The following is a 15,614-nucleotide window of genomic DNA, read 5'->3' as shown; positions in this document are numbered from 1 at the left end:
ACTAAAGCTGGTCATATGTTTTCACTCTCTTAGGTGTAATCCTCAAACATTTGATATTCTCCAAAACATGAATGGAAGAAAATAATTTAATTTCATATCAACAGTAGTAACAACTCAGGGAGGCAAATACCACATTTTAAATAACACAGGAATTAAGACAACGTGGTAGAGCCTGGATACGTATACATCCTTCAGCTGAAGTTTGTCAGCAAATCTTATTGTTTAGTTATAGTTATTATTTCTCCACTCTTTCTCCGCAACTGAACCAGTTAAACCTGTTGCAGACAGAAGCATTATTTAAGTTCACTCTTCCTACTGTAATTTATGCTTTAAAAATAAAAACAGAAAAATACAATTTCCTTAATGTCTTCATTCTCTATGTATTGATTAAATTTCTTAATGAAGAATCTAGGAAGAGTTGAACCAAAGCCTTAAATTGAAGTATTGACAGGCACTGGACTACAGAAAGAAAAAAAAAAAGAAAAAAAAAAAAAAAGAGAGAGAGAAAAATTGCCAAGAAAAACCATATGCCACTAATTTATTTTTGTAATAATCTGAAATCCAAAAAAGAATGTGAATGCCAACAGTTCACTGTTATTCAGTAGAGTGCTTAAGCAAATGATTACCTTTAAGAGAATTCTCCAGTTTCACTGATCTCAGTACATTCACCTAAAGTAAGAATCAGAATTGGATGAACAGGGCTGGATTTAAACGTATGCTGATTTGCAGTCTGAGTATAAATCAGTATCAAATTTTGCCTTAAAGAGACATTAATAATAGCTGGTACAGTATTGCAAGACAGCAGAGTCAGGAAAAATGAACCCTTAGCCCTCCACACCTTCATCAGAGATGAAATGCAGTCAGAATCAGCTCAAGTGACCTGAGGGTCCAGTCACATTAATTCCTTTTCTTGGTTTAGAACTGATTTTTAAAAGAGGTGGGAGGAAAAAAAAATAGGGACAGGGACTGATTTTTCACATCCATCTTTTTCCTAGCCCACCAAAAGCAGATATTAATGTCAATTATTCACCTCTTCCTATTGCTTTTTTTTTTTTTTAATAAAAAAAATGAACATATGAAAGCTGTGGATTACTGTACATAGTGACAATGACATGCACAAGAGATATATTGGAAAAAAGGGAATATGGGAATATAGCAGTGTTTATTAGGAATGACATACACAACGCTGGTGTTATGATTATGCAGAAGACTCAAATGTCTGTGGCAGACAAAAGGGAAGTGTGAGATGATAAAATAACGGGCAAATGAAGCCGATATTAATGTTTATTAAACAGTTACATTTGTCATTTAAGGCTGTAGATTTGCCATGAAATGTATTGCACACAAATAATGAGATACATTATAGATCCCTCACCATGTTTTTCTGTCAGTAAAATTTTTCTTCCAGTCTGAAAGAAAAAGAGAGATCTTCAGGTTTTTGGGACAGGACTCAGTATGTGCTGAAGTGTGGAGAGTTTGACAAAACAGCACATGGAAGGATAAAATACCAAACCGTAATGACTGAGAAACGTGAAGCCCAACAGCTCACCCTATAACGAAATTTAATAGGGGATGAGAAGCCATGCTGGAGATCTGAAAGTGAAAAAGAGGATTCGTGTTGTAGCCAGGTGTCAGTAGGAGAAAGTCTCCAGTGGTTTTGAGGACTCTGGTGTCGTCATACAACCAAAGACAAAAATACTGCTCTCAGTAGATGTCATCTACACCCTGCAGGTGTCAGGTCAGCACCTCAGAGAGACTACTTTTATATTTGTCCTCATAAAAACTTCTTCTGAATAGTGATGACTTTGCTTCTGAAATTCTGCAGATGCCTTTTCCTGCTGAGACTGTCTGCACAGTGCCCACGGCCTGTGCTATTCGGGTGACCACGCATGGACTGTGTCTTTCGCAGCACCTCAGGAAGGCAGAGTGCTTCTTGCAGGGCCGTGAGGAAGCACCGAAAAGAGGCCTGATCCTAGGACAGCAGTGCAGCTGAAAAATGGCTTCTGAGCTGAGCACGGACCAGCCAAAGGCATGCTTGAACTTGCACATGCTGGCACAGCCTCAGCTTGTTTATTGGGCACTGGAAAGTTAAAAAAAAATAAAACTAAACACACCCTCAGGAGATATAGTATGAGATGGCATCAGATGGGCGCTATGATTTGAGACCATACCTCAAGCAGGAGGAAGGTTGACACAGGGGTAATTGTGCTGCTATCCTACTGCAGGCCCGTAAATCTCAGGACACACCACTTCTAGGTCTCTGTACACCAGCACTCTAAAGTCATGCCAACACCTACCCCATGCAAACATCTTCTTCAGCCCAATCAAACGTTTCCAACCAACTAGCTGGTAACTTTCTCAAATTGTTCTGTTGTCTTCTCCCACTGGTTTGAAAGAAAGCGATACCCATCCCCCCACCCCGATAGGTATAACAATAATAAAAAAAATGCATGCTGATTTTTTTTTTTTCCCCCAATAAGAAAAACCTACTGTGACGTTCTTAATAGAAACACATAGCTGGTTTTCTGAATTGTATCTCTTTGTGAAAATACACACCCCTTTGCATAAGAAAATGACTATAAAATGACGGGAATAATTCCAGGAGCCTCTTGTCAAATTATCAGCAACACACTCCACAGAAAACCACATAGAAAAGGGAAATCTCATAAAATACAAAAGGGCAAAGCTCTGAAAGAAAGTTCTGTCTTATAATTCATTTTATACATTCCCTCTCTGTTTTCAACTACAGAAGCCTCCTTTTTTAATTAAATTATCTGTCAGTAAAGAAATACATGGAATTATAATACACAAGAAGACATTGCTACTTCAATATTCTACACTATTTATAAGACTGCACAAGGCACAATTTTTGACTTTTAAATACTGGCAAACCAAATAATTTTCATTTCTTAGGCATTTATCCATGTCAAATTTAGAACATATTAAATTCACCATCACATCCTGGGATCTTTTTTTCAGAGACATATCAGATCTGAGTCCCATTTATGCTACATTTACATTTATATCCATTTTAAAGACCCTCTTCTCTGCCAGAATGGTTTAAAACGACCTTGCTAAATAAAAATAGGGACTAAATTGTATTTTAAAAAGCTGATTATTCAAAAAGGCATTGATTATATTGCAAAGTGCACTGTATGATGCAGAACCTCAGCTGACTGAAATTGTTATAGTCTCATGTACAGCAGTCAAGTTATGCAGGTTTCCCTCAGCTGGGGATCTAGTCACATATATTTTGTGTAATTAGAGGTTATATATTTTAAGCAATAATACACAGAGCTCTATTGTGTACATCTGGCAAATATTTCTGCACTTCAGTCAACTGTGGAAACTGAGTTCAGAAGCTAAACATACCGATTGCAACCACACTATGTCCTCCTTTTAAATTTTGCAGATTTTGATTAAGCCATCCATCATCTTGGAGAAAATCCAGGCTTATAACGTTGCATCTGAACACAGAACATTATGAGGCTATACATAATTTATATAGATCAGCACTAATTATTATGAAAAGATTCAGGTAGCTAGAGCCATATATATATATATATTTAATCCTGGATTTTTAATATCACCTGCGAGGATGGAATTGCACCTTGTACAGAAAGCAAACATTCCCATCTCCCTTCAGATTTCTGACATATACAGGACATAAGGAGACTTTCAGGGTTCATAAGCTTGGGACTGACAGGAAATTTCATCCCAGCCTTCTGGAGACAGCAGATGAAAATGCAGTTGGCTTTTTTGTTGTGTTGTTTTTTTATTTTTATTTTTTACTTTTTTAATTAAAAAGCCCGCATTGTTAAAGTCAGCCATAATCATTTGGGATTAAAGATTCATTTGTGCTTTCATTTGCTGTGGTGAAAATCAGAATTATCCCATTGTGCTCTGTAGAGTTACTCTAGGTTTTTATTCTTGTAAATGAGAACAGAATTTCTCTCCTAATCCTGTCTTTGAACCTCAGTGATTACAGCCCAAATTGCCCCTGTGAATGAGACAAATGCATGTCCCCATTTACCATATTTTACAGGTTTCTCAGAATCATTTTCTGCATGCCTCTACTGATTTTACAGGATTTTAGCATTGATCAAAAGCCAGATTAAAAATAAATAAATAAATAAAAGAACAACTCTTCATATCAAAAAGTCCTAATTTCAAGCTGGGATGGGTGTCCTCTGTAGTGACAGTCTCCCTGTGGCTCATGTAATTTTATAATTTCTAATGATCTTAGATGGACACTCCCAAAAACTACTTCCTTAAATAAAAATCAATAAATATATCTTTGAGCTAAAGTGCGTAACTGTACAAAGAAAACAGAACAAAAGACAGCTGATGAAAACCATAGGTAGTAGCAGGTTCAACTACATCATATAATGAGATTCAGATATAACTGCTGTGAACATTAAAGCAGCAAAAGGGGCAAAAATGCACAGCGTATAATTTCAGAGTGACAACAATCCCAGTTCCTTGGAAAAAGAAGAAAAGCATTACCCATTTTGCACTTGTTACATAGTTGTGCTTGCCCTTGGACATATTTCACCTGTGATCACGCTTTCAGAGGTTTGGTGTAGAATTATGACTTTTTTTTTTATATTTTGTCATCATCATCACTATTTATTTTTTTAAATGCGACTGGGCTTGCCTGCTTTAGAGAGGTTTTTGAAACATCTGTGTGCATGGTGGACATGGCTATGGTCTCATAATCCTCCTCACGGGAGCGGAAGTGGCAGAAGTGGAATAAAAACTGCAGGTCCCTCTGGAAGTTCTTGTTGAGAAACCCATAGAAGATGGGGTTCACACAGGTGGAGATCATGGCGGTGAGGTGGCAGATGAGGAACAAGAGGTTGTGGCTGCAGGTAGCAACGGGCAGAATTTCATGGTTCCAATCAAACACGATATTGAAGATGGTCAGAGGCAGCCAGCAAACGGCAAAGGCAACCACTATTGAGATCAGCATAATGTTGATCCTTTTGGTTTCAGAGGATCTGTATTTATTGTCTCTCATCTTGTCCATCATGTTGTTCCTTTTTTTTAATCGTATGTATATCTGCAGGAAATTCAACAAAGAGAAACATATGGGATAATTTAACCTACAGCTGTAATCTTTGCAAGGATAAACAAACATCAGACAAAAAGAAGGACATATCACAGAGGGGGGTCTCTCTTACCTTTAAGTAGCAAATAAATATAAAACAAAGTGGTCCAAAGTACTGAATCACCAATAGAGTCGTGGTGTAAGAAAGCCGGGCAGTGTCCAAGGGGAAGAGGTCCAAACACACATATTTGTCCTTATATTCATCAAAAGTTATGTTTCTGAAGGGTTCATCTGTTAGCACGTGGTAGATCAGGAAAGGCAAGGAGGAAGCCGTGGCTAAAATCCATATGGCAGCAATCCCCATGTAGGCATGCCTGTTGTTTGGCCTCCAGCCTCGGGGGTTGATGATCAGCTGGTGGCGCTCAATGGCAATGAGGACTAGAGAAAAGACCGAGACGGTGATTGAGGCACATTGCACGAAGGGGTTCAATTTGCACATGGCTTCCCCAAAAATCCAGTGGTCCATTAAGGTATACACAAAGGTAAAGGGAAGACACATGATGGTCACTAGAAGATCAGAGAAGGACAGGTTGACAATGAGGATGTTAGTAACATTGCGCATTTCCTTTTGTTTTAAAATAATGACAATCAGGGCCAGATTCCCAGAGACTCCCAGAATTATCACAGTCCCATAAGCCAAGGCCAAGGTGAAGACCATGGCCAAAGGCACGTGGCAATCTTCATCCTCAAACTGTAAGATCTGCGAGTTCTTCTCTGAAAAATTCAGGTAGCTGGAACTATTTCCCAGGGAGTCGAGAACTGAAGCATTCATGTTGTTTCCAACTTGCCGTATAATATTCCCAGCTGCCACAGGTCTCATCCAAACCTCTCACGATGTTTGAAAAGTGCCCGTCAGCCCGCGAGGAGACCCTTGGTGCCACATCTCTCTCGCAGGACCTGGGGGGAAAAAGGAGGACCAGTCACCCCCCCGGCATATACGCTGCCCCAGCATCCGAAAACCCCAGGGTGACCCCCACCCCCCAGCTGCCACCATCCTGAGCCCCATAGCACCGCTTCTCCGTGGGGCCATGGAGAGGAGCAGGGAGGTCCCTGAGGTGGGCGGTAGTCACAGCCTCCTGTCCTAAGCAGGATCAGGGGCAGAGGACCAGGGAAAGAAAGGAGGCAAGTCAAAATGTGAGTCTGCCATCTGGGACCACAGCCCTTCCCAATACTGCCTCGCTAGCACAAGTTACATGAAATAAGAAGGTGAGAATCAACTTCAGTCTTACAGCAGCGTAATCTGTGTTTGATGTTTTAGGTCTCCTTCTTACAAGTTTTATTTGTGAAGACCTGCTTCCTCAGGCTGCTCTAAGTGCAATTATACCCAGCCACAGCATAACAGGGGGGAAAACCACACCTGAGGGGTGGAAAAATCACGACACAAACTGCTGCATTCTTTTTCACCTAATGCATACAGTGGATGCTGAGTGGACGGGCGCCCACAGCAGCACTGGCGCTGAGTCAAAGGCAAATCAGGAGCTCTGAACACCTTAATCTCAGCTAGCAGGATTGCACAGTGAAGGAAGAACAATACAAAATGAAAGGGGAAAAAAAAAAAAAAAAGCCAGCGAAAAATAAGCACTGCAGAGCACACATCCGTGCAATATAAATAGGCATGGATAAATAAGCACTGCTTTGCAAGGCCTTCAGTATTAAAATCAGAGAAACTTGGGTATATGTGTTCGGGAGAAAAAAAGAAAATAAAAAGAAAAAGAAAAAGAAATAACCTTACACACCTGTACTCCAACTCACTGTTAACAGCAACCACCCTGAATCTGGAAGTTTGCCTCTGCCCCCTTCCCCATAAGCTAAATTTGTTGCTCATGTAACCCTAGGTTATGGTAATGAAAAGAAAGTGATGCCACTTAAAATTCACACAAGTGGGTTCTAAACCCAGCTCCATATGGCACTTGTCACAAAAGCTGCAAAAACATAGCACACAGAACTGTACTTCATTAAAAGTTACCCAGAACGGGTGTGTTTGGGTCCTAAATGATATCTGGTATAAATCCTGGTGCCATCTAAGTCCCCTCTACCTGTTCCAGGTGGCAGACACCCTTTCAGCCAGCCCCGTGCTGGGCTTGCAGCTCCAGCTCCTCCTGAGGGTCAGCAAAAAGATGACCCTGCCATAGTGATGTCTTGTCACCGGTGCCCCAGGCTCACCTCAGATGGATTTGCAGGCTGTCTCTAATCACCACATGGCTTTGTAGAACCGTGACAGGCGACGCAGCCTGCCTCCGAGTGACATCTTACTGACAGAGTTAACATCAGCGGCTTCAGAGGAACGGCATCTCTGCCTGAGGTTTGGTTACTCTGATTTGCAAGCTACCTAGGCATGCACCTGAGCATTATTTCTCAGACCTGATGCCTCTGCTAACTAAATTTACCAGGTCTCCCCATCCCACATAGTCTGCTTGAGGGCCCAATAAAGAAAAAGCCTCCCAAAGGGCTTCCTGAAGCGTTGCTTCAGCCAGAGCCTGAGGTAGGTGCTCTAACCAAAGGACAAGCATGCAGGTGATGTGGAGTCAGAACCCCTTAATTTCCAACAGGTATGATTTTACCCCAGCCTGAAAACCAACATCTGGATTTAATTATTCCCCTGCCACCTGTACTGTGCAAGGTGGACGGTCCAGCCTGGGACACGATGGGACAAATGGCAGAAGCAGGACAGGTGAGGGAACAAGTAGAGAACTGGCCAGATTCTCTCACCAGCTCATTGCACTCAGCACAGGGGCAGGCCTTGGTTCCAGGCTCTTGTTTTTAATTCTCCTTAGCCAATCTTTGCTCTCGCTTATTTATTAAATAACAAATTCAAACGCAGAAAATGCCACTGCTCCTCACCTTGCTGCTCCCCACAGCTGAGACCCAGCCTAGGACCACGGCCGGGAAACAGCTCACAAACACAGCCCTGGCAGCAAGGAGTCCTCCATCCCTCCCTGTCCACCTCTCCCAAAGGGACCAGACAGCAGGAAGGGTGAAGTCACCTCTCCTGGCCCACTGTGCTGTCCCCTGTCTCCCACCCCGCTGGCTCCCCGTCTAGCAGGGACTTTCCTCCCCATCCCAGCAGCTGGCATGGGCCGGGGGCAGCCCACAGCTCTGCAGATCCCTCTGGGTGGCTGCACAGTCTCTCCCACACCACACACCCCTCTGACTCTCCCAAAGGATTTTAGTCAAAAGTTTAGCACCAACGGATGGAAAGGGAGAAATAAGGTGGTGTGAGTCGACCAGCAGCAGGCTGCAAAAACTCCTGGAGCTCTTTGAAAGAAAGGACTAAATGCTGTCAGCCCAAGCCCATGGTCCACCCGGCCAGGTCCCACCTGGCACCTGGGGCTTTGTCACCTGCATGTAGCAGAGCCAGCACCACCAGCCCAAGCAGCACCGGGAGCAACCCCAGGGGAAACTCACCTTGCAGCTCTCTGCCTGCCTTTGGTCTTCTCTGGGGCTGTCTGAGGAGCAGGGAGAGGGGAAGGATCCTGTGATATTCCTCCAGCTGAGATCCCAAAGCTGGGTGAGGAAGACTGGAGACTCCCCCTTAAAGCCGAACTCCACCTTATCCCAGCATCACATGATGGATGGTGCTCTGCTGAGCGGATCCTGGAAATCTCACTGCAAGCACATCACCTTTAAATTACACATCTGGGGGTGGGTTGCCTAGTAATTCCGAAATAAATGCAATTAAATATTGAAACAAAAGAGGAGGGGAAAGAGCTCAGCGAAAAGCTCAGGGAGGGAGACAGTTTCCAGTTGCTGCCTGGCAGTTTCAGCGTTTTGTTTGCAAGTTATTGCCACCTCGTGGCCAAAGCTAGGACGGAACGGGAAGCTTTTTGGGGAAAGGGAGCTAGGAGCCGGCTTCAGGTCCGAAGAGCAACTTCACAAAGTTTGTAAACCAGCACAGCCAGCTCCTGGTCTCCATTTTGCACGAAGGGAGATGGATGGATTGAGGAGAACTGTCAAGTTGCCACCATTGCTATTTATTTATTTTTTTTTTCCAGTTAGATGCAATATAAAACTCTTCTAAAACCCAAACGTCAATAACGTTTCAAACCTCATGAAAATTCAGCTGTTGCTCTGGCCCTCTTGCAGGGCCATTCGTCCCAGCCATGGGGTTCATACGCAGCAGGGGGATATCCAAAGGGGCTGGAAGGAAAATGAGACCCTGGCAGCAGAGAGCAAAGCTCCTTAGTGGATGCAGGGCTGGAAAATCAGCGGCTGCAGCTTTGGCTAGCTCTGTTGCTGCTTTTACAAACTGCAGTTTCCATCAACCAGACTTTTATATGCAGCTGGCTTGAATAGCTCTGCAAACTACCAGCAGCTGTAGGAGGTTAGTTTACTGCTTATGGGGCAACTTCATAAAAAGCAAATAATGATTTTATTTGCCATTCGCTCTTTTGATGATCGTGAAATACATTGCTCTCACACACAAGAGGCACTTCTGCAGAAGATCTATTTTAATATGCATTAAAAAATAAAAAGCAAAAAAGTCAACCAACCACCATCAACAACAAACAAGAACAACAGGGAGTTTGGAAGCTAGTACAGAAGTCTGAGAAAAGGTACCCAGATCGACTCAGGTTTATTGAACAGCACCTGAAAAATGTCTCCCTGCAGGCTGTATTAGGATTTTGCAGCTCATGTAAAGCAGAAGTGCCCTGACTCTTCCAAGGATCCAGATTAATTTTTCAAGTGCAAGGAGTTCCAGTTACAATACCTCTGTTATAGGACAATGCTCTGTTATGTTGTGGATAGCTCTCAAGCAAGTATCTGTGTTAATTATAGCTAAGAAAAAATAGTTACATGCAATAAATGATTGTAACATGTTTTGCAGAATAAGCCTCATGGGAAGGTTTGTTCGTGTTCCTCCTGTATTTCCAGGCATTCAGCTCACCTGCATCTAACCTGCAGCCCTCGACGTGAGGAAGGAAAGTGCAGGCATACCTCAGGGCTGCTCTGAACATAGCTGTAAATTAGCTTTGCTTGACTCTGCTGACATTTACCACCAGCAGCCAGGAGATAAGTGCAGGCCTCTCGAGAACTTCAGTTACGTGTGGATCATTAGCATGCACCAGAATCCGTCTGAGCAGAGCAAAGGTGGATGTGCTTAGGCAGAAAACACAAAAAACTAAGCTAGTGATGAGGATCCCATAAAAAAACATATTTAATGCTAAACTGGTAACAGTTCAGGACACATACAAACGAGGACGCTCATTGTTATGGGTGTGGAACAATCCAAGGTATTACTGATTGCCCTGCAGTCTCCTGCTTGGGGAGGAGCAGGTAGAAGAGTTAGGAGTGAAGGAGTGAAATTAAGTCTGGGAGGAAGGGAGAATGGGGCAGGTTTCTGTAGTTCTGACTTTATTTCCCAGTATACTACTCTAATTGGTAATAAATTAAATTAATCTTCACCAAGCCAAGTCTGTTTTGCCTGTGATGGTAATTGATAAGTGATGTCCCCGTCTTTATCTCAGCCCATGACCTTTTCCATCTTGCTTTTTCTCCTTCTGTCCTATGGAGAAACAGGAGTAAGAGAATGGTGTGGTAGGGCCTGGTAAGGTAAACCCACCACACAGGCATTACATTTGGTGTCCTAGCAAAATCCAAACAGAGAAATGACATTGTGCCCACCAGAGAAAAGTTTCTGGCAGGTAAGATCTTTTTTCCTCCATTTTGTCATTAATCATCAGAAATCTCCATTTCGTCAGTAAATGAAGTGATTCATAATGTTTTGTCATAGTGGTCAGTCTACACAAGAATTTCATACATCATATAAACACAGGAAGCAAGCCACACAATACTTTTTTATACCATATAAAAATAATTATTACCTAAAAGACACAGAAGATAGACCTTACACGTCACAAACTCCGTGACCTGAACTCACAGTTATAGCAACAATCATTCATGGAGTTATTCATGCTGCAGGTGGGTGCCTGAAACAGAGCAGGGGAGCAATAGAAAGGGCTGTGCAAGTCTTCCAAACGTATATAGTATATGTGTATGTGTATATATCTATCTATATATATACGTACATGCTATAACAGTCTTACAACAGACCTCCTGCTCTGCCATACTTGCTTTCTGTGCTGTATGCTCACCTCAGAAGACTGAATCTGTAGGAACTATGCCAATCTTCTCCAAAGAATTTCACATATATGGGAACAATAAAACACACTAATACATAATCACTCTAAAACACAGAAACATGCTCTTATCAAAGGATTTTCATTAGATAGATATATAAAATGCATATTGTGCACTAAAAGCTGCATAGCATCAGGTAAGTTCTGAAGGAAACTCCGGTTTTAGCAGTTCTCAGCCATTCTGTGCATCTTGTCTCAGCACGCAGCTGACTGTCTCCAACTGGAGCACCAAATTCACAAAGATGTCAAATAATTCCTCAGTAACTCTTATTCTATTGCCAATTGTTGTCAGGACGTGAGAACACTGGAGTAGCAAGATAGGCACCGTGTAGGAGATTATCCTCTTCCTTGGAGCACATTATTTCAGTGTATCACAGGCACCCCAGGCTGGAGGACTGATGGTGTGTGTTTGTGTGAAGACGTGACACTGCAAAAAGAGAAGTACAATGAAAAGAAGACAATCATCTTAACTAAGGAAATAGAACAGCATGAGTAAAAGAACACAGAATTTCTTTGAAGTAATAGGACAAAGAAAGGAACAAGACATTTTGCAGAAACACGTGGAAAAAACATGCCAAGAGATCAACCCATTAAAATGCTTTCTCACTGTAACTCTCAAATCCATAAAAGATATCATAAAACAAGGCTGTCATTTTCACTACAATGTATTGTCATGCATTAAGCTAACACAATCCCTCTCTAAAACTTAATATCCACAGAGTAAAAGAACACCTTGAGAGTTGTTTGTGGTTTTTACTGTATATAAAACAAACTGAAGTTGCCACTATTTTGAGTGGAAACACTGATGGTTTGTGGTTGTTGCTTTTTGTATTATTTATTTATTTTTATTGCTTTCATTTCCTAGTAAGGAACTGCAGTACCACTGAAAAGCTTTCATTTCACATTACACTATTCACAGATAAGGGAACTTGTGGTCCTTGGGGCAAAAGCCTGTCATCAGTAGACTAAATAGACATTTTACTGTTGAGTACAATAAGAACAGCAGCAAATTCTCTGGCTAACAACATGTTTATTCTGCAATGACTGCAACTGACACCAAACATAACAACACTTCACTTGAAGGCTGGTGTCACAAATGCAAAGAAGCTGTGTGAATAATTATGTGGTTAATCTCAACTGAGTGTCTTGCTGCTGCAGCTCCACTTCCAATAATAAACTCAAACTAACTAGTATAAAGCTACCCCGAAAATATGCAATGCTACTTAAAGACAGCTTGAGATGTTACCTGGCTAAAATCCTAAGTCATGCTTTCTGCTATGGCCATCCCACTTTCTGTGCATTCAGGGACTGAACTCACATACACTCAAACACAAGCTCCCACCTGCCTTCAAATGAAGCAGAAATAGGCCCTTGCATGGTGATCCAGAAGTGGCATCAATATTCAATGCATACAACACCAGCCAACAAACGTGACAATGCCTGTTAGGCAACAAAAATGCTCATCCTTAGAAGTATTTTACTAGTTAACCATCAGATGTCTTGTCTCATTACAAAGACATCTCAAGCATTGCAACCTTTTCAGCAGTCCATGGCTCACTGCCTTCACACCCAGCTGCTTTACACAAGGTAATAACCTGTGGAAGGGACAGGCCAAACATGTATCCACAGAAGCAAAACACAGCCAGTATTTTTAATTGCATTTTTTACATGTGTGGGATGATCAGCTGTGTGGACATGTGGGGAAAATTTTAACCAACAAGAATGCATTATATGCATCTCACAAAATACCTCAAATTCTGCAGTAGTTACATCCTACTATTTTGGGTTGTCTTGTTGATGGATAGGGGTTCTATCAGTAGCAAACTTTAAAATAACATCAGACTGTGACTCATGGCGAGCTTCGATTGAGGGCAACAACTGCATGCTGTGGAATTTGGTTGTTCAGTGGCTTACAACTTACTATTTCAGTGGCATTCATCGGTTATCGCTGACTTCAGATAGAGCTTAGATTCTTCATTCTTTCACAGTTAGCCTTTAGAAGCTAAATTCTCAAATATATTGGGATAATACTCCCAAAAGAAAGATATCTTTGGGAATGAGGTTAGAAACATGCCACAGTTCATTTGTATTTCTATAACAGCAGAGTTCTGTCCTGCATTTTCTTTTGTGTCCTTCTGAATCAGAAATCTCATTTTTCTTCCCCAGCTCCTCCAGAGCAGCTATCTTTCATCATCACCATCTCTCACTTCCTCAAGGACTCCTCCATGGTTTCAACAACCCCATGAAGGCTGGTTTCTAGGGAACTTGTGCTATTATCTGTTGCCAGTCCTCTAATGTCAGTACGTTTCCTATCTGTAGATCACCTATTTTATTATTCAGTAGTATTACTGGCAATTCAGAGGTTCACAACCACCGAAAAGGAAAAATATGCTAATGGTCTGAATAGTAATTGCCTCTCATGGACACAAGTATTAGCAGTGAATTGTCCAAATACAGCTGAGAGGAAGAATCTGGTGTTATTTACAGGTCCAGGGCTAAAGGAGAAAAAATAAAATAATAATAATTAAAAAAAAAACACCTGCCAGTACATTATTGGTTCATGAACTCTCCTGAAATAAGATGGGTAGGATGTTTTGTTCTTATAGAAAATTGCTTTGAGGAACAAACACTTTTCTTACTGACTGCTTTTGCTAAGGAGCATGTAATTTCTAGAGGCTGCTTGGGAAACTATAAGAGGTGAATGCCCACCTTAGAAATGGTCAGCTTGAAGGTAGGCTGTTTGTACCTTCACAAAGGTACAATAGCATCCCACATAAATCATAGCTGGGGGATGCAAGATCCCATCACTTCCCATTTGTGGGCTTTTCCAGCAAATTCAGGTTGGTTGGTTTGTTTTTTTTTTTAAAGGCCACCTCAGCTTGCTGTAGTCAGAAAGACATGGTGTCCCTAAAGACTCCCTCTTTCTAGGAGGGAACTCCTACTTCAAGCAGAAGGGTCAGTAATGTGGGAAACTCCCCTGGAACAAGGGGCACCCAGTTAAATCTGTGCGCTGGGAGATGGTCTTAAATCCCTGCATAAGAAGTGAGAACTAGGGTGGGTTTCTATCTTCAGGTCAAATATGTGCATGAAAAGCTTCCAAGGCACCAGTGTTAGGTGGGAAGATGGTCAAAATCATTAAGAACTGCTGCTCAGCCCTAACAAGGATTAATTTAGGTCTCCTTTGTGACTAACAGGAGAGCTGTCTTAAAATGATGAGATGGATTGGCACGTCACTTCCACCTGGCAGCTCCCTGTGCTCCGCTTGCACATGCAGTGATTCACCAGCAGTGGGTGGTGAATAATGCAGGAGCGGATGAAAGAATATGGGACGCAATCTTCCCTGCCATACTGAGCTCAGCCGATGAAGACTGAGGTTAATTGTTCCTTTAGCACATACCCTAAAATGAATGTTTTTTTCCACATAAATTAAATAAGGAACCTAACTGGACTTTCAGAGCTATTTCACAAGATGGTTGATCCAGCTGGTTTGTCTTTGTGCGGTACAGTTTGTCACTGGCTAATTATACTGACAGCTTTTCTGCAGTACCGTGTTAATATCAACTGTCTAAGGAGTGCCTTGGCAAATGGAAAAGTCATTACATCCTCGTGTCACATTCTGCCACCTGTGCTCCCAGAGACCTGCACATCACTCAGGTCTCCGCTAGTCCTGTAATTGGGCTATGATCAATGGCACTGCTCGTGCTAGAAGGCAGCGGCTGGTGTGAACGACAGAATTTGTCTTTTCATGTTTTGTGCTATGAAATGCCCAACAATTTTTAAAATATTGCTTGCTTAAAAAAGAAAAAAAAAAAAAAAAAAAAAAAAGAAAAGGCTTGACTTCCTGCTGATGGCCCAGAAAAAAAGAAAAACCACCCTTCAGATATTTGCTGCTGTAAGAACTGAGTTACTTACCTCAGAAAGGAGAACTGTCTGGGGGAATCCATCACCTCCCACCTGTTCTAAAATAATGGCAAAACCTAAAGCCTGTTCGAGCAGTATGGATGGATGCCTCCAAGGCTCCGCTCCAGCCAAAGTGGGGGGAACCGGAGAGTGCTTGGGGCAGCTCCCTGTGAGTGCCGGGCTCTGTTCAGACTTCCCGATGTCCCACAACATGTAGAGAATTTCACCCTTGCAAAACGTCCTGAAATCAGACAGGGAAGAAAGAAAAAAAAAAAAAAAAAGAGAAAGCAACCCTTAAATACAGGCGAGCGCAGGATTTGTTTACAGTCTCACTGCATTTCCATGGAAACTCTAATTGTCAGAGCATGCAGCAGGGAAATAATAGGCTCCAGACCCTGCACGGAGCGCTCTCCCGAAATGCACCCGCGCGGCGGCCGGCTGAGCACCCAGCACCGAGCACTCAGCAC

At 42.2% G+C, this 15,614-nt stretch overlaps 1 protein-coding gene across 1 annotated transcript; it reads right to left on the bottom strand.

Moving 5' to 3' along the window:
* Positions 1-4,603: 4,603 nt before the first annotated feature.
* On the bottom strand, positions 4,604-5,888 carry NPY1R (neuropeptide Y receptor Y1; the record flags this gene model as incomplete). The annotated part of the gene is made up of 2 exons (XM_084285922.1): positions 5,184-5,888; positions 4,604-5,062 (listed from the first exon to the last, which is right to left on the bottom strand). The coding sequence occupies exons 1-2, from the start codon at positions 5,880-5,882 to the stop codon at positions 4,604-4,606; spliced, it is 1,158 nt and encodes a 385-aa protein (XP_084142048.1). The 5' UTR covers positions 5,883-5,888.
* Between the last annotated feature and the right edge of the window lie 9,726 nt (positions 5,889-15,614).

Source organism: Netta rufina (assembly GCF_964035555.1).
Source record: "Netta rufina genome assembly, chromosome: 4".
NCBI classification, from domain to species: Eukaryota; Metazoa; Chordata; class Aves; order Anseriformes; family Anatidae; genus Netta; species Netta rufina.
Note: the sequence above shows the minus strand (reverse complement) of the source record. Positions and strands in the feature narration are given on the sequence as shown.